The 26,892-nt window shown below is 45.9% G+C and overlaps 1 protein-coding gene across 1 annotated transcript in view; it reads left to right on the top strand.

Annotated features, from left to right (window-relative positions):
* The window catches only part of CPD (carboxypeptidase D), a 99,140-nt gene that overhangs the window by 52,450 nt on the left and 19,798 nt on the right, over positions 1 to 26,892 (top strand). Inside the window, exons 3-8 of the mRNA XM_040423389.1 lie at positions 3,105 to 3,247; positions 8,357 to 8,526; positions 11,096 to 11,454; positions 11,795 to 11,986; positions 13,222 to 13,389; positions 17,022 to 17,131. Coding sequence (XP_040279323.1) covers positions 3,105 to 3,247; positions 8,357 to 8,526; positions 11,096 to 11,454; positions 11,795 to 11,986; positions 13,222 to 13,389; positions 17,022 to 17,131 — 1,142 coding nt within the window. The remainder of the gene's footprint in view (positions 1 to 3,104; positions 3,248 to 8,356; positions 8,527 to 11,095; positions 11,455 to 11,794; positions 11,987 to 13,221; positions 13,390 to 17,021; positions 17,132 to 26,892) is intronic.

The following is a 26,892-nucleotide window of genomic DNA, read 5'->3' as shown; positions in this document are numbered from 1 at the left end:
AGCAGTTAAAGGGGTATTCCAGTTATAATAAGTTCTACCCTATCCTGTGGATAGTGTATGACTATTAGATCGTGGGGGTCCTACCGCTGAGACCCCCACCGATCACGAGAACGGGGGCACTGCAGCCCCCTGGAATGAACGGAGCCGCCAGTCAGGCATGGGTGCGGCATGCACTGTACTCCCAGCTGCATGCATGTGTGACCGGCCGCTCCAAGGAGGATGCAAGTAGTTGCTAAAATAGACCTGTCAGGAGAGGTGACAGGTCCCCTAATTGTGTATGTAGTGGTTTCAAAGGCGAACCTGTGCTTTATATTATAGAGCTTTCTGGTGACATTAGTACTGCCAAGGCTATGAGCAACTATCTATGGCGGACCGTGCCGACATCGCACCGCAAGTTGTTGTGTGGCTCATTTCTAATGAACACGTGGAAGCCATGACTTTAGGTCTTTTTCACACAAGTGAGTTTTCCGTCTGTATGTGATGCATGCAGTGAACACAGAGCATCCGGACTGAATCCTGACCTATTCATTTCACGCATCTCGTTTTTCACGCATCATCTTTGCGTTCAGGAAAATCTCCGCCTGTAAATTATTGTGCGTTTTTCACGCAGCTCTGGTTCCAGTGAACGGGGCTACATCCGGATGCAATGGGTTTTTCGCTAATGGTTGCTGGAGATGTAAATGGTTATTCTTCAGTTTATCTTCATGTGTGTGAAAACGCATCCAATCCTGATGCAATCCGGGCGGAAAAAAACTGCGCACGCGGAACGCAATCACAGAACAAACTTATTGAACTTGAGTGCAAAACCATCAGTTTAGGGTTGTGTCTGATGTCAGACAGACTTCTGCCCGTTGTCTTGCATTGAGATGCATGTGAATATGACCGGCCCGTGTGGCACTTTCTTACCTGGTAAATTAAAGGCTCGTTATGTCTTTGTACAAGGACAGGATAAAGATATAAAGTCAATAGTAAAAGCCGTTACCACATTGGGGACAATATTTGCTTTGGCCGCTGCACGGTACAATGTTATAGTGACGACGTGGTCTCGCCTCATTCATTTCTTAAAATGTACATGTTTGCCTTCCCGTCTCTGCCCTGGATAACATTGACACAAACTTTTTTTATTTTTTTTCTCAAGCCTCCCATTGCTTCCCAGTGCATCGTGTCGATTTTTGTCCCACATCAGCATTGATTTGTGGCTTTGTCCACAGTATAGGACAGGTCTAATGAATGCTCAGTTTAGCCCTGATTTTAGCTGTCGTGACCAGTGCGCCCATAAGCACATCAGGCAGATTTATGAAATTGCCTAAAAGAGCAATTTTTTTTTTTTAGCTTTATTTTTTCAAGAGCAGGATACAGAATGAAAGCTGCGCTGTGATTGGCTGCTGCCAATGTCTTTTATCCATTTTCAGGAATCTCTCCCACTTCTCTCTTCACAATTGTCCATTATGAGGAGGGTACAATGGACTTCTCTTTGGAGGCTGGACATCTGTCCACAGGAATCTATGGGCCATTGTCACATTTGGTCAGAGCATGAAAATATATGTATATGGAAATTAAGGAGGATATTTTTTATTTTAATTTTTTTTGCAAAATGTGCAGATGTTAGGAAATTTCCATATTTTTCCTCGCCATGGCTCATAGAATCAGTAACTTAATATGCAAGATATAGCCGCATTATGGGAAATCAACCCCTGCCTGATGGACCTCCTGCTAGATCTACCACATGTCTGTGCAGAATCCCCAGCCGTCCACAAGCATCTCCTCTCAGGAACAGCAAGGATTTTGGAGGTCTGATTCTGACTTAAAGGGGTTTTCTGAGACTTAAAGGGGGTTGTCTAACTTCAGAAAATGGCATTTATCATGTAGAGAAAGTTGATACAAGCCACTTACTAATGTATTGTGATTGTCCATATTGCCTCCTTTGCTGTCTGGATTCATTTTCCCATCAAATTATACACTGCTCATTTCCAGGGGTTACTACCACCCTGCAATCCATCAGTGGTCGTGCTTGCACACTATAGGAAAAAACACCAGCATATGTGAGCTCCCAGGGTCCCGGCCACCAGAGAGGCTGGCACTTTTTTTCTATAGTGTGCGAGCACGGCCACCACTGCTGGATTACAGGGTGGTCGTAAACGTGGAAATGTGATGGAGAAATGAATCCAGCCAGCAAAGGAGGCAATATGGACAATCACAATACATTAGTAAGTGCCTTGTATTAACTTTATCTACATGATAAATGCCATTTGCTGAAGTGAGACAACCCTTTTAGACATTTGTCACGCGACAGGGCACAACTACACTGCAACATTTGTCGCGCAACAATTTTTATATTGGTAGTCTATGGTGTCGCACTGCAACAGTCGCAGAAAAATCAATTTCGAATGGATTGCGAAGTGCGACACCATAGACTACCATTATAAAAATTGTTGCGCAACAAATGTCGTCGTGTAGACCTAGCCCTAAGGCCAGGACTACACATTACACATGTAACATAGCTGAAGATCAGCGTTGCACTGCGTTCGTCATAAGTGAATGGAGTTGCGCTGCGATCTACAAGTTACGACAGTTGCAGGAAATCCAGCCTTGATGCGGCAGCTTGTGGATCGTGTTGCGACCTCATTCAGTACGTCGCGGCACAGGCAGCACCACACTGCGATCTTGCGTCGCAAGCAAACGTTGCTGCATAGCCCTAGAATAAACATATCTATTTCTTTAATAACTTTTTATGACCTATCCGTTGAATGGATGCCATTACATCCTTTTGGGGAACAGATGTGTTAAAACGGATGCCGGACAGTAGCGTCCATCAGCCATTGGATATAATGTTATCTGTTTAATGAATATGCCATTAATAGCTGTTGAAAAACTGATTGCTGATAACATTATAGCCTAAAGCTGATGACTGCCACTGTTGGGTGTCTATCATGGCCTCTTTTTAATATGTATGGGGGAGGGGGCTGGGTCCTAAATGAAACCATTGGTTGATGATGGCAACCAGACCGGGTCTTGGTACCGCAGGCCGGGTACAGTCAGCTCATTGCACCTATGAGGTAGGATTTGCATAGTAAGTTCTGTTTTGTGTTTTCTGCCCTCTGCAGGTGGGATGCAGGATTACAATTATGTATGGGGGAACTGCCTGGAAGTCACGTTTGAACTGTCCTGCTGCAAGTACCCACCGGCTTCCGAACTGGCGCAAGAATGGGACAATAATAGAGAGTCGCTTCTGAAGTTCATGGAAATGGTAATTCATGGTTTTACTCATTTGTATATGTTTTTATCTTTTTCACTGCTTCTTCATCAGAGCTTATCGTCTTGTTGGTCATAATGGATCGCCGAGATGTTACCTTTCCCTGATTTGTCATACCTGTAACTTGTAGACGTTAGTGGTTTTATCTAACATGGGACCTGTTGGACTACATTCACTGCACATTGCGGTGTCCGTTGGGGGGTACACGTCAGGCATACTGACAGAGACTGATGGATGCCACTGTATGGCCATGCCGTGTCATCTGTCACCCATAGGTTTCTATAGTAATTAAAGGTATACCGCACTGTATGGAATAGCAAAGTCTGCTATACAGTAAAAATATATACGAACACATACAGGCCCAACAGAGGCCAAAAGGATACTCTTGGCCTCTGTCAGGTGAATGGGGGCCTATAGATACTTTTTACATTTGCAGTGCCTATGGCGAAAGTGCACTGCAAACTGATTGTGAGAGTCTTCTAGCCCTTAAAGGGCATCTGTCAGCAGATTTGTCCCTATGACACTGGCTGACCTGTTACATGTGCACTTGGCAGCGGAAGACATCTGTGTTGGTCCCATGTTCATATGTGTCCGCATTGCTGAGAGAAATGATGTTTTATTACATGCAAATGAGCCTCTACACTCAGAAGCTCAGCTAAAGCCCCATTCACACGTCCGTGTTTCACGAAAAATAGGCAGAGTTTAGAGAGAGCAGAGTGCCCGGGCCCAACAGATTTACTGTCACTTACATCACGTACTAACCTAAATGACCATTCAAAAAGATTAGAATTTCTGGCGCACGGACTGCACATGCCAAATTTATTAGGAGGCCAATGGACTTCAGACTAAGACTGGCGTTTGTAAGGCCCGTCTTAGTATATCTGCTCTAATGTCTACCTTTGAACTCCAATTTAAGTTAACAACATATGACTATCTCCATCTACATAAAGCACTGAGTACCATGTAAGTAGGTGGGTTCTCATTTCTGCAGCTCTTCCTCATTGTGTTATTGTGCATGCTGCTGGTTACCTGATGCTGTGCAAGAATGGAAGATGCAGGAAGGTATGGGTAAATTTCCTATAGTGAGGACTGGGAGACTTCACATCTCTCAGGGTGCGTCCAGATGTATTTTATTTTTTATTTTTTTGTATTTTTATTTATTTGCAATGTGCACGCTGATTAGCCCCATTCAATAGAGTTAATCAGTGTCTGGCTAGCCGCCACAGTTTCCGGGTAGAAATCTCCTCCGGAATAGACGTGTCAACTGTGGTACAGATTCCTATTGAAATCTCCTGTTTCCTCCCACACTTCAAAGACCTACTGATAGGGAACTTAGATTGTGAGCCCCACTGGTGCCAGTGATGATGTCTGTAAAGCACTGCGGCACACAAACGCACACAGATCATTGGTGCTGGTGGTAATGCTGCATCTGCAACAATTTGCTGGAAAAAAACACAATGCTAGAGGGTTTTTTTTTTTGCCTCCCCCCCAAAAACTGACAAAAAAAGCCATCAAAAGGTCCCATGCTTCCCAAAAATGGTATCAAATAAGCCCCCACACAGCTTTGCCAGTAGAAAAATAAAGTTGTGGGTGTCAGAATATGGCAACTCAGAGCCATCTTTTTATTCCTAAAAAAAAAAAAAAGCTTTTTAATCTTTATGATTATTATTTTTTTTTTTTTGTAGTGAAACATAGCAAAAACATTATACATTTGGTGTCTCTATAATTGTACTTACCTGCAGAATAAAATGAATGTGTTGTGTTTTTTTTTTTTTTGTGTGTGTGGCACAGCACGTGCCAGGACTATGAGAGAGATGAGTCCAATGAGACTTGTGGCTCCGGCCTCCCCCGCCTACTGTCCATGACTGGCAGGTTTCTTCCCTGTGTGATATGAAAGGGAGGGTGGGGCCAGTAGTTTCATCAGACTAATCTCTCTCACAGCGCTCGTGCCTTATGAAAGTACTAGTCTGCTGATTTTCAGCAGGTCAGCGAGGTCTGCATAATAGAGGTGACGGGTTCCCTTTAAGTACTTATCTAGACTGTGTCCTTAGATTCTGCCATGATTGTTGTAAAAAATAAAAATCATATGGTATGTCTCAATCAAACCTAGAACCAGCCCTGTACCGCACATGGATCCAGAGATCTCCCCGTTCATTGCTCCGGTTGCCTTCCTATGTTTTCTTAAAGGCCTCATGCACACGATCCTATCTGTTATTGAGCCCTGCAGATCGCGGCTGATCCTGGCTGTCTGCATGCCACCCCCCCCCCAACATTTGTAGAACTGTCCTATACTTAGAATAGGATATGTTCTGTCTTTGTTGCAGGGCCACGGAACGGACATACGGATAGCACTTAGTGAGCCATCCACATCTTTTGCGCCCCATTGAAATGAATGGGCCCACATCTGATCCAAAAAAAAAAGGCAGGTCGGATGCAGACTGAAAATACAGTTGTGTGCATGAGACCTTAGGTTGGTAGCTCAGGGAGTTTGTCCTTTCTGCTGTAGCAGCTCAGGGCATGGCCATTCTCAGGAGGTCCTTTCTGCTATAGCTCTTTCCCTGTAACTGTCACAGCTGTTAACAAAAGATATGGCTGGTGGCAGTTGAAGATTTAAACTGAGCATGTGCGACCACCTCAGTGAGGTGGACTGAGAAATAAAGAAAAGAACAAACAGCAGGTGGCGATATACAGACACATTTTACTGAATAACTAACTCAGAGGCTATACTATTTTTTTAATTACAGTTCAATTACAAAAGTATTCAGATCCAGATGGTGGTGCAGTCCCTTTTAAGGAGTTTTATTAAATAATTCTGATAGTGACATTTTTTGGGGGTAATTGCTATTTATGCAGTTATTTCATTCATGGTTTAAATGGCTTTTCTAAAATTCCTTTTTTTGAGAAAAAAGAAGAATGTATCCTGCTGCAAATGTTTGTCCGTGGGTTGTGCAGAAGACATTCCTAGCTGTTTCTAGTAATGTCGTTTCCTTTGCATCACCCCTCGGGGGGATCTGCTCAGACTTGGCAGTGACCTCTTGGAATTTTACATGTATTTTCTATGGTCCTTCACTTTGCTTTATGTGCTGCGAGTATATAATGTCCTGTGCACAGCCGGCTGGAGTTCAGTTTTTAGCATGTGTCTTATTTTTGACAGTTCTGCTCTGTCTAGATCTGAAGGAACACTTGCAGCATGCCAGCGAGAGAGCATTTCCTATAACTTGACACTTTGGGGAGGTTGGCATCATAGTACGTGTCCTCTTTCCAGTCCCTTGGGTGCTGGTTTTCGTTTTGGTTCTTCCTGTTATGACTGACCATGTATTTTGTTGAGACCTCCTTGGCCTCTCTGGTGGTTGTTCAAGCTTTTTTTTACAAGATTAGGAAAATGTGATATTCTGTAGGTTGGCCAGCGAATGGCTGTTGGATTTTCTCGTTAATGACATTGGGAATACGACACCATTGGGTATATGCCCAGCTGCCACTAGAAGGCTGACGTTAGAACTGAAAAGGTGTTGGCGCCGCCCGTGTGGGCAATACTTCAGGTCCTACTGCTATTTTTATTTTTTCTAACTCCTTTCATCAACTTGATTGATAGCGTTCTCTGTGTAAGCGTGTATACAGAACAGTCCTATCCTTGTCCATAATACAGACAAGAATAGGAAGTGTTCTATTTTTTTTTGCAGATGCCGCAGAATGGACTTACATCGGATGCTTTCTGCATCTTTTGCGACCCCATTGAAGTGAATGGGTCCGCATGCAATCCGCAAAAAATTAGGATAAGATGTGGACAAAAAATACATTTATGTGCATGAGCCCTTACCCGTTCTTTTTCAGCGGAGATCATTCTTCCTTCCTTTTTGTCCCATAACTTCCCAATCTCAGCGGTGCAGTTCTTGTCTGCCCCACTTTGTACACATGTCTTCTGTTGCACTGATTTAAAGGAACAGTCTAATAAAAGACTCGTTAATCCAGAATTCTTTTCAACAAGAAAGTTTCAAAAACGTGTCCCAAATTCAGCCTTTTTTTTTTTCTACATGCGTGTTGTGCAATGCATGCTAGAATCAGCAAATTGTTATTAAAGTGACCCTTCGGTTCAAGAAAAAAATACGTTGGAACACTTAACTGGTGGCCTTCTTATTAGCTGCAGATCCAAAATTTCCAGGCTTCTCTTCTGTCCTCCAAGATGGCCGCACCAGTTCTCAGACTATCTGAAGCATGCCGTGCATGGTTAGCCCAAGGCACTTCATTCTTGTCCATCCCTGCTCTTGGATTGGCCAGCACTGTTCACGTGAGACGTGCTGGCCAATCCAGGGGCAGCAGGGAGTGCCGTGTCGCAGTGAGGTTATCCTGCATGGGATCGCGGTACAGTGCCTGCACATACAATGATCCTCGCAAATCACTAGCGTGCCAACATTCAGCCAGCAAGGGACGCTGGGAGATTTTAGCTTTGGAGGCTGCAGAATTTTGAATACAGCTTTTGATTATGAGACAGGCTAGCACACAGGATCAGTCCAATACAGGTAATGCATTTGCAAGATTACTCAACTTTTTATGTAGGTTCATTCTCTATACCAGTGATGGCGAACCTATAGCACGGGTGCCAGAGGTCGGCACTTAGAGCTCTCTCTGTGGGCACCCGCACCCTGGAAAAAAAGTCTATGGTGTACCAATATACTCTGCCATTACCAGCCATTCATCAGCGCTGGGCACACTATGAACAGCACGGACAGCACATTGAATGTAGGCAGGTCATTATACTTAAATGATAAAGTACATGGAAAATATACTCTACTGGACTGGAGTATTCCGGTTACATTGCCGTGTTGGCACTTTGCGATAAATAAGTGGGTTTTGGGCTGCAGTTTGGGCACCCGGTCTCTAACAGGTTCGCCATCACTGCTCTATACAAACATTAAGGTCGTCTTGACTTTTGCTATAAAGATCAGCACTGACAGTCACGGTTTGTGCAGTCTTTTGGGATTCTAGGAGATAATGTAATAGTCATCATTTTTGGACTGTATAGTAGGACCTTGCTGTTACAGTTTTATGTGGTCATAGGAATTATTTTTGTATAGAATTATAATGTGTCTCCTCTTTCATTTATAGGTCCACATTGGAGCCAAAGGCTTTGTAAAAGACTCTGTTACTCAGAAAGGCATTGAGAACGTGACTATATCTGTATCAGAGATTAACCATAACATCACCACTGGCAAGCTGGGAAACTTTCAGAGATTGCTAGCTCCGGGGACCTACAACATAACTGCTTCAGTTACTGGGTGAGTAGGGGTATATTCAATGGAGCTCATGGACCCCATAGCAATGGTTAAGATGAGTCCCCCTTTTCCTTTCAGTTTTGACGATGCTGCGGAGAACACTATAAACACACTTTAAATTGGAGCTCCCCCTCCAGTGCACGCAGAATCTTGCAGAATAAAATTTCATATTTCTACTTCTCCTGATGGTATAAGCTCTTCAAAAAGTATGTTTATAGTGTCTTTCCAGCATTGTCAACAGTTCAGCATAGTCAAAACTGCTGACAGATTCTCTTTAAATTGTAACTGCCGTTTCATTTTTTATTCCCTAATGGTATAGTACACCCTGCTGTATAAGTGCTTTTGTGATTTAAAATTTGATCATTTTCAGTTTTACCTGCTAATAACTCCCACAAATGCTTGCTACTTTCCTATTCAGCAGCTCTCATCTCACAGCGTTGCCATGTGCAGTCCGTCTTCTCAGTATTATAACAAGAGACTGACGAACTCTGGGAGGAGGATCTCAGCTCTGACAGCCTGGAGCAGGGCTATGGCAGAAAGTGGAGGGGGGCGGGCTGCATTAGATGGTGATATCTTCTCAATGGTAGCAGCTAGAAATATGCAACTGGTCTTGTTTGAAAGCTTACAGTCCAGGCTTTCATACAACGACGGCTCTAGTCCAAGCAACAGAGGAGAAATCACTGTTAGAAATAGTCGGGAATAATCGCGGGTAAAATCTGCTTTTACTTTCAGCTTCATTCACAGCATCCCTATTTCTATCATTGATATCTTCCCCTGTACTGAACAGATTTATGTCATTCTGGTATTGTCTGAAAGCCATGTTTCTAGCTGGTACCAAACCAGAGATATAAGCAGCTAAAGCAGCTTACTGATTTAATGTAATTGCAGGGCTTGTCTCTGGTTAGTTGTATGTGAGGATACACACTGCTCTGGGTACTGTGTGAAGTTATCTGCGTTCCGATTGGTCCTGCTAGTTCATGTGAGGAAAGCAAGGGCTTATGGGAAGTGAGGGAAATACAGGATGGTCTCAAGGAAGGGCAAATATCCTCACAAGAAGAGCAGCAGCGGACATCTTAGGAAGTTGTTGAAATAGAGGCACAGAGAAATATGGTTGCTAAGGGCTGAATACAGACATCAGAAAGGTAAAATTAGCTGAAAAATACAGCTTCATGAATATCTTCCCTTCAACATCACATATGTTAGGAATTTCATTTTTTTTTAGTGAAATGGCAGTTACACTTTAAGAATGGTATTTCTCTGAAGTAGGGGAGTCCTCTTTTAGTCCTCACTACCCATGGTCAGCTGTACACAGCAGATAAATGGGAGTTGAGCTACGGTAACCCAGCACAGCCACTACAGAGAACAGAGCTGTCTGCTTCCACTCCCTTCTATGTCAGACCACTACTGATCTGATATTGATGACCTAGCCAACCACATTACTTGTTTTTCTCATTAAAAGGCAATTAATGCCACCAATAAAATGTTTATTATTTTTTTTGTCCACAGTTGTAAAGTTTGTATTTTAAGAATCCACTACCTTAAAGGGCATCTGTCAGCAGATTTGTACCTATGACACTGGGTGACCTGTTACATGTGCACTTGGCAGCTGAAGACATCTGTGTTGGTCTCATGTTCATATGTGCCCGCATTGCTGAGAAAAATGATGTTTTAATATATGCAAATGAGCCTCTAGGAGCAACGGGGGCGTTCCCTTTACACCTAGAGGCTCTGCTCTCTCTGCAGTTGTGGCTCCCTCTGCACTTTGATTGACCTTAGGAGAAATCGTGGCCAGCCGTGGTCATGTTTTCACTGCCTTACCCTTTCAATCAAAGTGCAGAGGGGGCATGGCAGTTGCAGAGAGAGCAGAGCCTATAGCGGCTAGAGGCTCATTTTCATATATTAAAACTTCATTTTTGTCAGTGATGCAGATGCCTTCAGCTGCCAAGCGCACATGCAACAGGTCAGCCAGTTTCATAGGGACAAATCTGCTGATGGATGCGCTCTGTCTACTTGAAGATTTTTGAGGCCTAGTTATTGGATTCCTGGGTGATATATGTTACTATATATCCATATAAAATGTCTTAAAGGGGGTGTCTCAAGATATAAACTTCTCCCCTCGTCACAGGATGGGGGATACATATCTGATTGGTGGGGGTCCAAATGCTGGGATCCTACACCAATCATGAGAACGATGTTCCCAAGACTCTTGAGTTAATGGAGCGACCATCAAGCATGCGTCCTGCCTCTCCATTCATTCTCTATGGCGAAGATAGCCAAATACAGCTATGAACGGCAGATACGTTTATATCCTGGTGCAACCCCTTTACTGCAGACTGAACTACAAGGCAGAGACTACCTGAACTGTAGATCTGTCTCCTCTTCCTACCACTACTACTACACCATGAATATCCCCTTTCCCTCATCATTTGTCCCTTGCATTCATTTGAAATAATGCCTTGATTGGTGATTCCACTATACAGTACCATTAGTATTGACTACAGCTTAGACTACCAGGTATTCCGGAGTCCTGGGCACCAGATTTTTCATATACATATTGTCTCTTGTCTTCTAGATACCTGCCACTAACCATTACTCAGGTGGAAGTAAAAGAAGGAGCAGCTACCGTGCTTGATTTCCAGCTCAATCCTACAGTATCAGTTGTAGCAGATGATGGCCTGGGCACTACTAGTGCTCCACTACCCACCGCTGAGCATCCAGGATCTGCGAAACCTGAGAACATCCCTCCAGTTCACAGAACAATCCAGCCTCAGGAGTACCGCCATCACCAGTATTCTGACATGGAGATATTCCTGAGGAGGTATAACAGTGAATACGCCAGCATCACTCATCTCTACTCCATTGGCAAATCGGTGGAATCACGAGAGCTTTATGCGATGGCGATATCTGACAACCCGCGTGTCCATGAGCCAGGTAATTTATTTTCTTTTGTGTGAATAAAGACACAATTGGACTGATGTCAGTGTTGTGAGTTGTGTGCACCTCTGGTAGTATGGCATCACATCAATTTTAGACTATAACATTTGGGGTCTGGCAAATGGGACCCTAGAGGTTTCCACACTCCCATTTCCTCTTCTCAGTAGAAGCATATAGGCTTTGCCATCTTTTCTCAATTGGGAAACCTTTTTCTTTGAGCTATGAATGTGGCTTACCTGTGGGTTAAGGTGCATGGTAGTCCCACAGCATTATGTTCTTCTGATATCTGGATCGGTGATCATTGGCAGTCTTCTATATCTTGCATATCTTTTTGCAGGTGAACCGGAGTTTAAGTACATTGGGAACATGCACGGTAATGAAGTTGTAGGAAGAGAGCTGCTTTTAAACCTCATTGAATATCTGTGCAAAAACTACGGTACTGACCCTGAAGTCACACAATTGGTGAACACTACCAGAATACACATCATGCCCTCCATGAATCCGGACGGATATGAGAAAGCACAAGAAGGTAATTACTTACTCACACTTATATTCTATGCAGAAAAGACTATTTGAAGTTTTAAAACATACCTCCAGGGAAAAAATAAAATTTCCACTGTGCGTTTAGATCTTTATTTACAGTGTCAATGTGGAACCTTCCCCTTCAAAGCTCAGACTCGCCTTCCTCCTAATTCAGAAGTTATTATTGTCTGCCATGTTACAGTGGAGCTGCTGTCAGCCTACAGTTATTGTTTCTACAAGCCTGCCAGCTCACCTTATACTTACCACTTTTCTAACCTCACCCCTCTGACACTGCAGTGAAAGAGAGAACCTGTCTGTTTGAATCACTGCTGAGGCTGCTGTAATCACAAGACCTTTTTAACTAGCATGTTCCCTTTAGGCCCCTTTCACACGAGGGAGTTCCAGGCATTGGACTCGCAGCGCGTGTGGGCGAGAGCACCCGTCCTGACCTCCCAGCACTGCCAGGGTCGCATAGCATTATATTGATTTATGATCTTATATAACCCTGTCAGCTGTCAATACATTCCAGAACTGTAAGGGTTACATAGCATCAAAAATCAATATAATGCTATGCGACCTGTCAGTGCTGGGAGGTCAGGCCGGGTGCTCTTACGGACACGCTGCTTTTTCTCTATTATAGCTATCTCCTCAGCCTGAAGGTGGTAAAGGGTTACATTGTGCAGCTTATGAGTGAATGAAACCAATAAACAGCATAGAGCACCCATTTGCTTTAGTTCTTGATTAAGAACTTGAATTTATAAACTGATGTGCCTGTACTTTATGATGTGCCTGTACTAAGAAACTTGTGAAAGCACACCACTTGCATCACTTATTTATTCTCATCTTCCAAAGGGATGGTCATTGAGGCCTTTCTCCAACGATCCTGAGAATGGAGGAGCTACAGGGGTGAATTGTTGCTGCATCCCCTCCTATGTTTTTTCTGCCCAACAGCGCTGTGCATGGAATTTCAGTATGGTCCCATTGAAGTAGTGTGGCTGTACTGCGCTGCAGCCCCATGATCGTCGGGGTTGTGGGGGCCCCAGAGGTCAAATCCCCACTAATCATAAATTCAGAGACAGGATGCAAAAAGTAATTAAAGAGCAAAAATACCAGGTTACCAGGCAGTGCCAGGCATCCTGTAATTTCCAGCGGTGGCTTAGGCAGGGCACTGCCTAATGAGTAGCATTTCCAGTTGACTCTAGAATAGTATCTGACATTGTTCATCTCCTTGTTTCTCTGCAGGGGACCGTGACGGGGTTGTTGGCAGAAACAACAGCAACAATTATGATCTTAATCGTAATTTCCCAGACCAGTTCTTCCAAATCACAGACCCTCCGCAGCTTGAGACTTTGGCTGTAATGAGTTGGCTGAAAACCTATCCGTTTGTCCTGTCTGCTAATCTCCATGGAGGTATGTTATTCATTACACTTGTCCATTGTGCCTTCTGTCTAATGCAGAAATGCTCCACGAAGAACAAAAACTAAATTCACCACTCCTTGGAATTGAGTTTGGATTGGAATTCCTTTTGAATTTGCACCCGCGTCATTGTGTCTTCTTTGTATTAGTGTCATATATTCCATTACCAGGTATACCAAGGTCTACCAATACCACGTTATCACCAGACTGCAGGATTGTATCTACTGCGTACTGTATGTGTTATATATATATATATATATATATATATATATATATATATATATATATATATATATATATATATATATAATGGCGCTACGGGAAGTGACTTCCCGACCAATGCCATAGTACATAGTGCTGATCGGGCGAGTGCAGGAGCTGCGCCCGCGCAAAGTTTTGCATGAAAAACTAAAAATGTCAAGTAAAAAAAAAAAAGTGTTCTTTTCCCATAATTAAGTAATAAAAAAATAGCGAAAAAAAGGAAAAGTATACATATTAGTTATTGCCGTGTCCGTATCGACCAGCTCTATAAAAATATCGCATGATCCACCCTGTCGGGAACACAGTAAAAAAAAAAAAGTGCCAAAGCAGACATTTTTTGGTCACCTTCCCTCACAAAAAGTGTAATACCAAGCGATCAAAAAGGTGTATGTACCCCAAAATGGTACCAATCAAACCGTCTTCTCATCCTGCAAAAAATGAGTTCCTACCTAAGACCTCATTGAATATCTGTGCAAAAACTACGCATGCGTAGTTCGTTCCCTGTGCTGATGCCAGCACAGGGAATGAACATGATGCCGACACTGCGCATGCGCTAGCTCGCGCATCGCGAGATTTCGGCGCTCCAGCTCGGTGACGTCAGCCAGCAAGCAGGAGATTCGGAGGACGCGGGGCGGTGCTGGGCTCCTTTCCGCTGGACTCCTCTCCGGACACAGGACTCATATCAGGTCATTTGCATATTGATCAAAAAGGTTTTTTAACACAATAAAAGCGCAGAGAGCTGTTGGGGACTGGGTATTGCAGATGTGCTAGCGGCCATCTAGCAGCCCATGTCCCCGGCTCTATGCACAAAATCCTGGTGACAGGTTTCCTTTAATACAGAATGCATAGTACAATAAGGCTGGAGCGGTTAAAAAAATAATAATAAATAATTTAACTCGCCTTAATCCACTTGATCGCGCAGCCTGGCTTCTCTTCTGTCTTCTTTGCTGTGCACAGGAATAGGACCTTTGATGACGTCACTGTGCTCATCACATGGTTCATCACCATGGTGAGGGACCATGTGATTGGATCATGTGATGTGACGTCACCACAGGTCCTTAGCCGGCAGCTCAACATTGCAGAAGAAGACAGAGATTCGCAACTACGCGATCAAGTGGACTCGGTGAGTTAATTTTTTTTTAATTTTTAACCCCTCCATCTCTATTTTACTTAGCTTTCTGTATTCAGAATGCTATTATTTTCCCTTATAACCATGTTATAAGGGAAAATAATACAAATCGGGTCCCCAGCCCGATCGTCACCTAGCAACCATGCGTGAAAATCGCACCGCATCCGCACTTGCTTGCGATTTTCACGCGGCCCCATTCACTTCTATGGGGCCTGCGTTACGTGAAAAACACAGAATATAGAGCATGCTGCAATTTTCACGCAACGCACAAGTGATGCGTGAAAATCACAGTTCATGTGCACAGCCCCATAGAAATGAATGGGTCAGGATTCAGTGCGGGTGCAATGCGTTCAACTCACGCATCGCATCCGTGCGGAATACTCGCCCGTGTGAAAGGGGCCTAAGAGTCTGCATTTTGCCATTCTTCTGTTCTACTGGAAATATATGGATAAATTAACAGTTGAGTGTCATTAAAATGTGTCCCTGCTGCATAGTCTAACAATGACATATTCTCTAGGGCCATGCCCTATTGATAAGAGGAGTTGCAACGCCTAGTTGTCTATTATGCCTTTCCTGGAGGAATAACAGAGTAGAAACAAAGCAGACAGAGTTGTTAGAAAAGATTCTCCACAATTATAATCTTATTGGGGGTACAGGTGCTTATTAATAGAGACATGTCAGGAGAGATGACGGGTCCTTTTTCAACAGCACTACTAAATGATGATTTTTTAAATGTTTTTGATTATTTATTATTATTATTATTATTATTATTATTCTTCTCCCTGTGTCTGGTTGTCAACATTTAGAGGGGTTGTCCAGGATTATAAAAACGTGGCTGCCTTCTTCCAAAAACAGCACCCACCCCTGTCTACAAGTTGTGTGTGGTATTGCAACTCTGCCCCATTGACTCCAACTGCAATACCATGTACAGGGTTGGTGCTGTTTTTGGAAGAAGGCAGCCATGTTTTTATAATCCTGGACAATCCCCTTAATTTCCCAGCTCTGTTGTCGGAGCCCTGCCACTCATAAAGGGAGCAATTCTCAGAACAGAAGTAAATTAGGGAATTGCTTAGCAAGCAGTTTTGCAAATGTGTAGGTGTAAATTGGTTAAAAGCTCAAACCTACATTTTGCAATTCTCATTTTCTTTTAGTGATGTTCATATTCATGGTCTTGTGATTAATGTAGTGTAGGGTGGGAAAGTAGTTTTCAGCTACAAACAGAATTGGCAGCAGGGATGTTCCTTGCACTATTCAAGCTTCGTCTTGGTCATGTTTTTGGAAAATTTGGGGCAGTTCATTGACTGTTTAGGTTATTAGGCTAGTTTCACACTAGCGGCAAGGAACTCCGGCGGGTGAACAGCCTGTCGGATCCGTGCTGCCACTAGTGCACGCCTGCCCCCAGACTACCGCTCCGGCCCCTTTGACTATAATGGGGGCGGGGCGGATTTCCGGCAGCGCCGGAAATAAAAGTATGACATGCGGTAGTCCGGGGGCACGCGTGCACTAGCGGCAGGACGGATCCGACAGGCTGTTCACTTGCCGGAGTTCCTTGCTGCTAGTGTAAAACCAGCCTAAAAAGGAACACTCTGGATAAAAACACCTTTCACCGATCCTGACATTGTGAACTAAGTATCATGACAGGGATCTCACTGCACTTACTATTATCCCTGGGCGCCGCTCCGTTCTCCCGTTATGTCCTCTGGTATGTTCGGGGACTTGGTTATAGTAGGCGGAGTCTACCCTTGTTCTGCTGGGCGTCTCCTTCTCCTAGGCTGTAGCGCTGGCCAATCGCAGCGCAGAGCTCACAGCCTGGGAGAGAAAAACCTCCCAGGCTGTGAGCTCTGTGCTGCGATTGGCCAGCGCTACAGCCTAGGAGAAAGAGACGCCCAGCAGAACAAGGGTAGACTCCGCCTACTATAACCAAGTCCCCGAACATACCAGAGGACATAACGGGAGAACGGAGCGGCGCCCAGGGATAATAGTAAGTGCAGTGAGATCCCTGGGCGCCGCTGTATATGTCAGGATACTTAGTTCACAATGTCAGGATCGGTGAAAGGTCCTCTTTACGCCTGATGCGGGAAGGGAAGGAGTACAGGGGATTCAGAGAACCCCAGCCAGATGTAGTGTTTCTGTGGCACAGTTCTTCGCACCCACCATCCATCTACGTATTCAGCTTCTCCTTTCTTATATGTTGGCAGCATGTGGATTTTCTAACAGCACTGACTTGTGTCTGCAGGTTCCCTTGTGGTTAATTATCCGTATGATGACGATGAAAAGGGCTTGTCTATGTACAGTAAATCCCCAGATGATGTCGTCTTCCAACAATTGGCTCTCTCCTATTCCAAGGTGAGGCTTACAGCAACCAGTCACCATGTTCTGCCTTTGCCAGCAGTAGGCATGGTGCCCAGGGAGCAGCTGCGTCTGGTTATACATACTTATAATTAATATGGCAGCTCTGTACAACCTTAAAGAGGTTCTCCAGGCTTTTAATATTGCTGACCTATTTTGAGGATAGGTCATCAATATCAGATTGGCGGGGGTCCTGACATCAGCTGTATGAGGAGACTGCGTGCGTAGTGTGCACGGGGAGAAGGGAGATGGCACCTGCATCTCCCTTCTCCCCGTGCACACTGCGCACGCTGTCTCCTCATACAGCTGATCGATCGGTGGGGGTGCCGGGTGTCAGACCCCCTCCAATCTGATATTGATGACCTATCCTGAAGATTGGTCATCAATATTAAAAGCCCAGAGAACCGCTGTAAATTTTACACTTCTGGTCTCAGTTTCACTTTTTGGGCAATTTGAGGTTCATTTATACAGACTTAAAAAATGTGCTTTATCTGTTGTTAAAGGGGAATTCCACGTTCATTTGGTTTCTGGCAGGTCATAGAGACTAGGACCCCACTGAATCTCTAAACCTTGAACCCTCATTTTGCTTGGCTTAGATTTCTGCAATGCAGAATCTAATCGGTGCTTGTGAGCCAGAATCATGGGTGGGCCAAGAACGCAGAACAGGAGGAAATCTTTACATTATACCTTATCTGTGGAGGCTACACAACTGGTTTTGGCTCACAATCGCTGATTGAAATCACTGCCTGTGAAAGCTGGCTTAAGCCTGTATTACACCTGCAGACTATGAGGGGGAGGGAGAGCGTTCCTTCCCAGTAATCCTCTGTTTATCAGTGGAGGAGAGCGCTGCTATTTACATGCAGTGATCTCCTCCACACCTAATGCCATCGCTCGTCCCCATACTGAATCATTGTTTGCTGGCAGCAGATCAGGATTACACATCACGACCTGCCACCGGCAAGCAGTGATTTTTTAAACCTGCTGAAAGATTGCGATTGCCCGATGTACGAATACTTGCTCGATGATCAGGTAATCGGAGGCACCTTTACACAGGCAGGTCATCGCTGATGAGCTACGAATGCGTGTCGGCGATTATCTGCCCGACAATTGTGCCGCTTGCTTGTGGCAAATCGGGCAGAGCTTTGTGATTTGAACAGATCTTATCCAGTGTCGCATTCATTTGGCAGTCTAGGCCCATGCACCCCCACTCCAATTCGGAGCACCTCTGCCACAAATTCATCATTTGTATCTGCGGTGTATTTTAGACTCTCTATTAGCTCTATTAGGGTGAATAGGACTTTACATTCTCCCTGCTGCCCTGTGCTTTGCCCAGCCTCTGATCTGCTCCCCCCAGCCTCTGAAGTCCTGGCTGCGATGGTATGTTAGTAAGCAGCATTATACTCACGTACGCCGTGGCCGCCGGTCGCTCCTTCTTCTCATAGGTCTGTGCGGCGCATTGCTAATGCTATAAGCATTAGCAATCCGCCGCACAGACAGAAGAAGGAGCTCCCGGCGATCACGGCGCACGTGAGTATAATGCTGCTCACTAACATACCATCGCAGCCAGGACTTCAGTAGCGTCCTGGCTGCTATGGTAACCGATGGGGGGGGGTTTGGGGGACCCTGTGGGATATGGCCGGCACATTCATTGGTGGCGCAGTGGCCACAGTCCCTCCCCTCCTCCTCCTACTCTGTCCTCATTGGTGTTCAGCGGCAGCCGCGCACAGTGGGGAGGGAGGGACTCCCTCCTTCTCCCTCCACTGTGACGGCCGGCTCAGGAGAAAATGGTGCGCGCAGAGAGCGCGATCATATCGCAGTCCGGCGATATGGCGAAAATCCATATCGTGGCCCAAATTTATATCGCATATCGCCTATACCGCCCACCCCTACTGTCATGTACAATATGGTGTCTGATTTAAATTTTTTACATTAGTCATGGGATAACCCCTTTAACAGAGCTTGAAAAGGAAATTACAGACCAGCGCAATCTGACCATCTTTACCGCAGTTTCTAGGTGATCCAACCAGAAAATAGCTGGAATTTTTTTTGTTTTGTTTTATTTTATTTTTCCCCATAATTTTTTTTTACACCTCACCAAAATACTTAACCACCAGGAAATTCACTGTTTCACCAGGCACAATGCCTTATAGCATGGCTGGCCAACCTGCGGCTCTCCAGCTGTTGTAAAACTACAACTCCCACAATGCCCTGTTGTAGGCTGATAGCTGTAGGCAGACTGGGCATACTGGGAGTTGTAGTTCTGCAACAGCTGGAGAGCCACAGGTTGGCCATCCCTGCCTTATAGGATCCTCTGAATGTAATGATACCTTTCACTTGGTGATCCTTCACTTCATTCTGGAGAAAAAGTACTTTTATTGGTTTGCAAATAGGCAGTTAAGTGCACCAAGGGCGGGTCCAAGCCACTCTGCGTGTTCTTCCTTTTTCACCTTCCTCGGCCAGCCTTTGCCTTTTGTTTTTGATTCACAAGGCCAGGTTCATGTCTAGTCGCTTCACCTGGTCCTGTCACTCAAGAAGGATAGGGAGAGGCTGGCAGGAGGAGCAAGGGTGCACAGGGTGACTTGGGCACCACCCTCACAGTGCACTTAACAGCTCATTTGCATATGGATTAAAAATACTTTTTCTCCAGAATGAAACAGATCGTTAAATGAAAGGTATCGCTACATTCAAGTTAGCCAACCCTTCAAGGCATTGTGTCTGATTTAATACTGAATTTCCTGGTGACAGACTCCCTTTAAAGCGTGCAAAGTTTTGGTATTTCCTAGTGACGACGCGTATCAGCAGTTTTGTCATCAGTGGGGGTCAGACTCCTGAGACCCCCCACCTCTCACTAACCCGAGAAGAAAGAAATGTCGCTGCTGCAGGAGACACTCGAGGCGGGCTTATAGGTTTTCTATTAACCTGTCTTCAGCAGCGAGGGGAGACATTGCTCGGGTTGGGGGCTTATTTCTCCTTTGTATCAATTTTGTTGAAAAGTACAGCTTCACTTTAATTAGGAATAGTCCGGATGTTGGTCTGATTGGGGCCAAAATGTAAAGCTGTAAACTAAAAAAACAGACAGTGCCATAAATTTCAAGGGAGTCTGTCACCATTATATGACCATATACAGCTTACATGGCTCTGTAGCACACCTATACATAAATGTAACGGTACCTTTGTTATTTTCTTTACACTTGCAGAAGCTGAAAAAACGACGTTTAATTCATATGCAAATGAGCACTCGCAAGTGCCCAAGGGAGGGGTTCACTGTGTAGGTGCCCAGGGGTGGCATTCACTTTGTAGGTGCCCAGGGGTGGCATTCACTATGTAGGAGCCCAGGCTGCTCTGCCTCATTTCATTGTTACTCCTCCCCAGCCTCTGCTTATGCCCGCCTTCAGTCCTGCCGAGATCCCACGCCTGCGCACGGCCTCACCGGCGCATGCTCACTAGTTAAAGCGATGCCGTGCCCACAATGGGCATGCCCCAGCGAGGCAGTGCGCGGGATCTGGGCACTTGCGAGTGCTCATTTGCATATAAATTAAACGTCGTTTTTCCAGCTTCTGCAAGTCTAAAGAAAATAACAAAGGTACTGTTACATTTCTGTATAGCTGTGTGATAGGACAATGTAAGCGCTGTATATAGTGGTGACAGACTCCCTTTCAGTTGCTGCACAGGCAGATGTACTTGCTTTAGTGTAGCACCACCATGTGGCAAAAACTGGAAGTGCACATACAGGAAAAAGACATTGCAGCAGCACTCTGCAAACACAAAGTACAATAATGCCATAATTATAGAAAACATTCTAGTGCTAATGCCACGCTTATTTTGGAAATTTGAGATTCTTGGCAAATACATTTTGTACAAAATTATTGGGCCCGTCTGCCAAATGTCAAGGCGATCTCTATAAGACGGGAACCTAACACTAAATCCTACCTGTTCTGTGCCATAATGGCCACCATAAAATTCAGGGACTACAGGTTCCACATGCATGCTGGGTCCACTCTGCTTTTTACCATTTTTGGTGCCATAACGGCCTCCATTAAATCCAGGGATGCAGGTACCAACATGCATGCTGAGCCCACTCTATACCTCTCCTGGTGCCAGTTGTCTTCCAATAAATGCAATGAGAGCAGGCTACAGCTTTATACTTACTCTGAAAGCACCCATATAATTTACTACCCAGTTCTGCTAAAATAAATTATATATATATATATATATATATATATATATATATATATATATATTCCAAGGGATTAGTACAAGCCACTATATTGTGGGGCCAAGGGGATGTATTTATATAATGTTACTATAAAATATCTGTACCCACAAAGATGGGTTATTGTAGTAGCAGGAAGTGAAGCCATACTGGTCTTTACTCTCCAGTTAAGGTTTTAAAATTGTCACTTTATCGATATTGTTGGATGCTAAGAAATTTGATTGAAGATTTGTTTGCCATCCAATTTTGTTACAAGGTTCCTCACCAATCAGCAAAGTGCCGTGCAGCTAAGACCTCCATGATCAGCTGTAATCTATGGGGGGGAACACAGAAGCAAACATTCAGTTCCCCAGCAGGGAAAATTAAAAGGGTTGTCTCACTTTAGCAAATGACATTTATCCTGTAGATAAAGTTAATACAAGCCACTTAGTAATGTATTCTGATTGTCCATATTGCCTCCTTTGCTGGCTGGATTCATTTTTCCATCACATTATACACTGCTGATATCCAGGAGTTACGACCACCCTTCAATCCAGCAGTGGTGGCCGTGATCACTGATGGCTGGGATGACGGGAGTGCTCTTAGGCCGGAACTTTTTTCTGCAAGCACGGCCACCACTGCTGGATTGAAAAAAATGAATACAGCCAACAAAAGAAGCAATATGGACAATTTCATGATTTTCCTATTCCATCACGTAAAGTCATGATTTTATAAAGGACACAGAGGCGAGTATTGCTATTCTCTCTCTTTACTGTTTCCATAGCAGCAAAGACAAAACTTTTAAAATATGCAGTAACTATGGCAACAAGCCAACCCACTCCCTCCCAGTGTCCATATAAACCATGGTCACACTGGAAACGTCCTCTTTCTTTGTGGTCCATAAACTTCAACCTGGAACTCCCTCAGCAACAAAAGGGAAATCAACGAAGGTCTTCACAAAACCAAGAACCGAGCACAGGAACATAGGCTTGGATCCAACTTGACGAAAGACTTTGCATCTCCCGGACATCTGGTCAGGAACATCAGCCTATAGAAAGAACAGACAAACAGAAGCGGTAGCATACAAGCCAAATAGAAAGGCACAGCCTATGTGTCATGTCAAATAATAATAAATTAAACATCAAGAGTCATAACTCAAATAAATTATACAAATGGGAGGGAAGATACAAACCTGGGTGGGCAATACTCGCCTCCGTGTCCTTTATAAAATCATGACTTTACGTCATGGAATAGGAAAATCATGAAATTTTATTCCAGGACACGGAGGCTTCCTATTGCAAGTTTAAAGCTGGTCCACTACAGCCGAGAAAGCGTGAGATGGTGGCCGAAAGTAAAACTCACGGAAGGTAGAAACCCTGGACCAATCCGCCACTCTCATGACATCCTCTAAACGGGCTCCAGAAACCGCCATAGAGGTGGCGAAAGCACTCCGGACCGAATGAGCAGAAAATATAGAGGTGTCGATACCCGCGAGGGACAAGATCCATTTCACCCAGCGCGAAAGAGTAACGCTGGTTACAGGCTGAAAAGGTCTGCGAAAGGAGATGAAAAGATGAGGCAATTCGGGAGAACGTAAAGCATTGGTGCGTCGTTCATATTCCTGCAAACATAGACCGGGACACAGCTCTGGACACGACGGAAAGTACGGATAAGACACTGAGCGGATGTTTGTCTTCGTGCGTCGGGAGATATTGAACGTCACACCGACAGGAGAAAAGGAACGGGCATCATGATCCAAAGCCCGGACGTCAAACTCTTTTGCAAGAGATAAGGCATAAAAGAGTAACCAACTTAGCCGAGAGCTGCCGCAACGACAAGGAGTCATTAGAAGGCCAGTTCTGAAGGAAAACTAATACAATGGAGACATCCCAGGTAGTGGAGAAACGCGGCCTCGGAGGACGAGATAGGCGGGAGCCACGCAACAACCTGCAGACTAAAGGGTGCTGTCCAGCTGGGCAACCGTCAAAGCCCGAATGCCTAGAGGAGATGGCAGATCTATACAGATTAATTGTCCGATAAGCCTTGCCCTGCTCGAACAGTGCAGACAAAAAGGACAAGACCGCCGTCACAGGAGCATCAGTGGGATCCAGGTTCCCTGCGAGACACCAACGAGCCCAGGAATCCCAAGCTGAGCGATAAGCCTTTCTGGTTCCGGGTGCCCAAGCGCTCTCCAGCAAGAATCGAGTCGTCTCCGAAAGTCCTGAGACCTCCCAGGGGCTCCCGATACTCTGCACGCGAGAAGCTGCAACGTTCCTGCGACGAGTAATGGATGAAGTTGATCCGCCGGCCCCCTGAGAAGGTGGGGTAGAAAAGGGAGCAAGACTGGTTCGGCAATGAGAAGGTCCAGCAGATGGGGAAACCATGACTGAGACCTCCAAAGGGGCAAGATGAGGACTAGTTCCGCCAACTGGAGGCGAACCTGGAAAAGGACCCTGGGAATCCAGAGCGAAAGGAGGAAATGCGTACATGACTGGAGACGTCCACTCCTGGAGGAACGCATCCACCGCCTCCGGGTCCGGACGCCAGCTGAAAAACCTGGGTAACTGAGTGTTGAGCCGCGACGCGAAGAGGTCGATGGAGAAAGGACCCCATCGAGATGACACGGCATCGAAGACCCTGGGATCTAATTTCCAGTCGCTGGCATCCGACAGAACGCGAACTCCAGTCCGCCCGCACATTGTGGAGACCCGGAAGGTATTCCGCTACCACCATGATTCCCCTGGAAAAACATTGGTCCCAAAAATCCTTGGCCAAGTGGGTGAGCACGGAAGAACGCGTGCCGCCCAAATGATTGATGTACCTGACCGCCGACACATTGTCCATGCGAAGTCTGATACAGGCCCTGACTGTGTTGTTGACGAAACTGCGGATCGCAAGAGAACCCGCTAACAATTCCAGAGAGTTGATATAAAGAAGGGACTCGCTCTGGGACCAGGGACCCCCGGTGGAGACGCCATTGCAATGAGCGCCCCACCCATGGAGGCTGGCATCCGATTCGATGATCAGATCGGGTTGAGGACCAAATATGGCTCTGCCATTCCACGACGAGAGGTTGTGGATCCACCAACTCAGCTCGTGCCTGGTCTCCGAATCCAAAGTGATGGAATCGGCGTAAGATGCGCCCTCCCGTAGGTGAGCAATCTTGAGGCGTTGAAGTGCCCTGTAATGAAGTGCGCCGGAAAAATCGCTTGGATGGAGGAAGCAAGTAATCCTATTATTCGGGCAAGATGCCTGAGGGATAAATGGGGTAACGAAAGAGCATGTCTCAGCTCCTTCCGGATATTCCGAACCTTCACCAGCGGTAGACTGAGAGATTGCGAAATGGAATCGATCTGGAACCCCAAAAATTCCATCGTGGTGGAAGGAGTCAGGCAAGATTTGTCCTGATTGATTACAAACCCCAGATCGGAAATAAGGGAGATGGCCAACTGGAGATGGGAAAGAAGAATTTCCGGACTGGACGCCATGAAGAGAATGTCGTCCAGATATATAACCAAACGTACCCCCCGACTGCGTAACCAGGCAACCACCGGACGCATCAATTTGGTGAAACACCACGGGGCGGACGAGAGGCAGAATGGGAGGCACGTGAAGCGCCACACCTGACCTCTCCAGACAAAACGTAACAGATCCCTTGATACTGGAGCCACTGGGACGGTGAGATACGCGTCCTTCAAATCTATTTTCGCCATCCAATCTCCGGGAAGGAGCATGTCTCTCAGGAGGTGAATACCCTCCATTTTGAAATGGCGGTACCTGACGAAATTGTTCAATGCCTTTAAATTGATAACTGGGCGCATTTGGCCCCCTTTTTTCTGGACCAAAAAGATGCTGCTCAAGACCCCATAAGAGTCTGTGGGAGCCATCTCTATCGCCCCCTTGCCCCACAGATCCGTGAGTTCTGAGTCGATGAGAGCGCAAGCGGGGCCGGCTAGGGAATGGAAGTTTGGTGGGAGCCCCACAGGGTCTGAGACCAGCTCGATGACAAAACCCCTGATCGTGGCCAGAACCCAAGGATCGGAGGACACCTTTTTCCACACTTGAGAAAAGAATTGGAGTCTTCCCCCCCACCTGAAATTCGGACGGAGGAGGAGGAAATAAATGACTCACCATAGGGCCTCCTGGAGTTAGGATGTCCACGGAATCCTCTGCCACGGCTGAAGCCGCCACAAGTGGGGAAGAAGGTGGGCTGATGTTGTTGATCCTGCAACGAGGGTCTGTGAGTGAAGGAGCCTCTACCCGAACCACGGGTATAAGAGGAGGAACGGCCGGGCAGACGGCCCCTGAAACTGCCGGCCCTGGCAGAAAAACGATTGGGAAAAACCTTGCGCATAGAAGTTTGCGCCTTATCAAGGGCGGTGAAGGCCCCCACATATCTGCCCAGTTCCTTTATGAAAGGCTCACCAAAGAGGAGGCCCTGGGCGTCCTTGCCCGCTTCAGAGATAGCTAAATTAGCCAACTTAGGCTCAATTTTCATTAGTAGCGCTTTGCGCCGTTCTATGGCCAGTGACGTATTAGCATTGCCAGCGAGGCAGATAGCTCTCTGAGCCCAGCCACTCAATTCCTCTGGGTCGGCCTGAGTACCGGCCGCCCTGGCCGATTCGGCCATATCCAAAATCTTTGCCAATGGACCCATGACGTCCAAGACCTTGTCCTGGCACGCCCGTAGGGCGGAGTCTAGGCCTTTGCGGGGGTTAAACCCGGTCTTAGTCAAGAACTGGACCATTTTGGGGTCCACCACCGGGGTCTCACAGACTTTGTGAGGGATTAGAGGTCTAGGACACTCAGCCCGCAGCTTGGTACGTGCCTCTTTAGTGAGGGCCTTGCGGGTCATAGACTCAATGTATTGAGTGACATGTGATGCAGGAAGCCACTCAGAGGACCGCGGATGGTGCAATGCATTGGGATCAAACATGGGATCCCCCAATGGATCCAAAAGAGGATCAGCAGACCCAGAAGGGGCCTCGGGGTATGAATCAGTTAGGGGTGGCGGTGGATCCTGATCTATAGGATCAACAATAACTCCCATCAAATCCTCCTCTGAACCATGCAGGGAGTGGTGCCGTACCTCCTCATCAGACTCTGACAGAGTCAGAACCATATTCGGGCTGTGACCGCGCCGATTTCCAACCTCGCGCACGTTCTGCCTGGCGCGGACAGGCTCTTTTACGCGACCTTAGCGCGTTGTCAACTGATGGGACAAGGCCAACGTTCTCATTTGTTCTGGAGGCATTAGTGGGATGTAATGCAAGGGCCTGCGTAACAGACTGGGATATCACAGAGGACATGGACCCCATGGCAGACATAATAGCGCTGGATATGGAGCGCTGCATAGCTAAAGCCTGGGGATCTGTAACAGCAGGCTCTCTGGAATGTTCCCTAGACCCCCTGGGAGAAGAGGATGTAAGATGGCGCCGCCTCCCTGCAGCGACCTGGATACTAGTGAAGTCGGGCGGATGTCAGGAAGCGGCAAGTAAGTAACGCCGCTCCAAAAAACCTCCACCGCAAAGCCCCCCCCCCCCCTTCCCCCGCTGTAACCGGAGCG

The sequence above is a fragment of the Bufo bufo genome, chromosome 3 (genome assembly GCF_905171765.1).
Source record: "Bufo bufo chromosome 3, aBufBuf1.1, whole genome shotgun sequence".
In the NCBI taxonomy this organism is placed as follows: domain Eukaryota; kingdom Metazoa; phylum Chordata; class Amphibia; order Anura; family Bufonidae; genus Bufo; species Bufo bufo.
The sequence above is the reverse complement of the archived record's forward strand: the minus strand, read 5'-3'. Positions and strand labels throughout refer to the sequence as shown.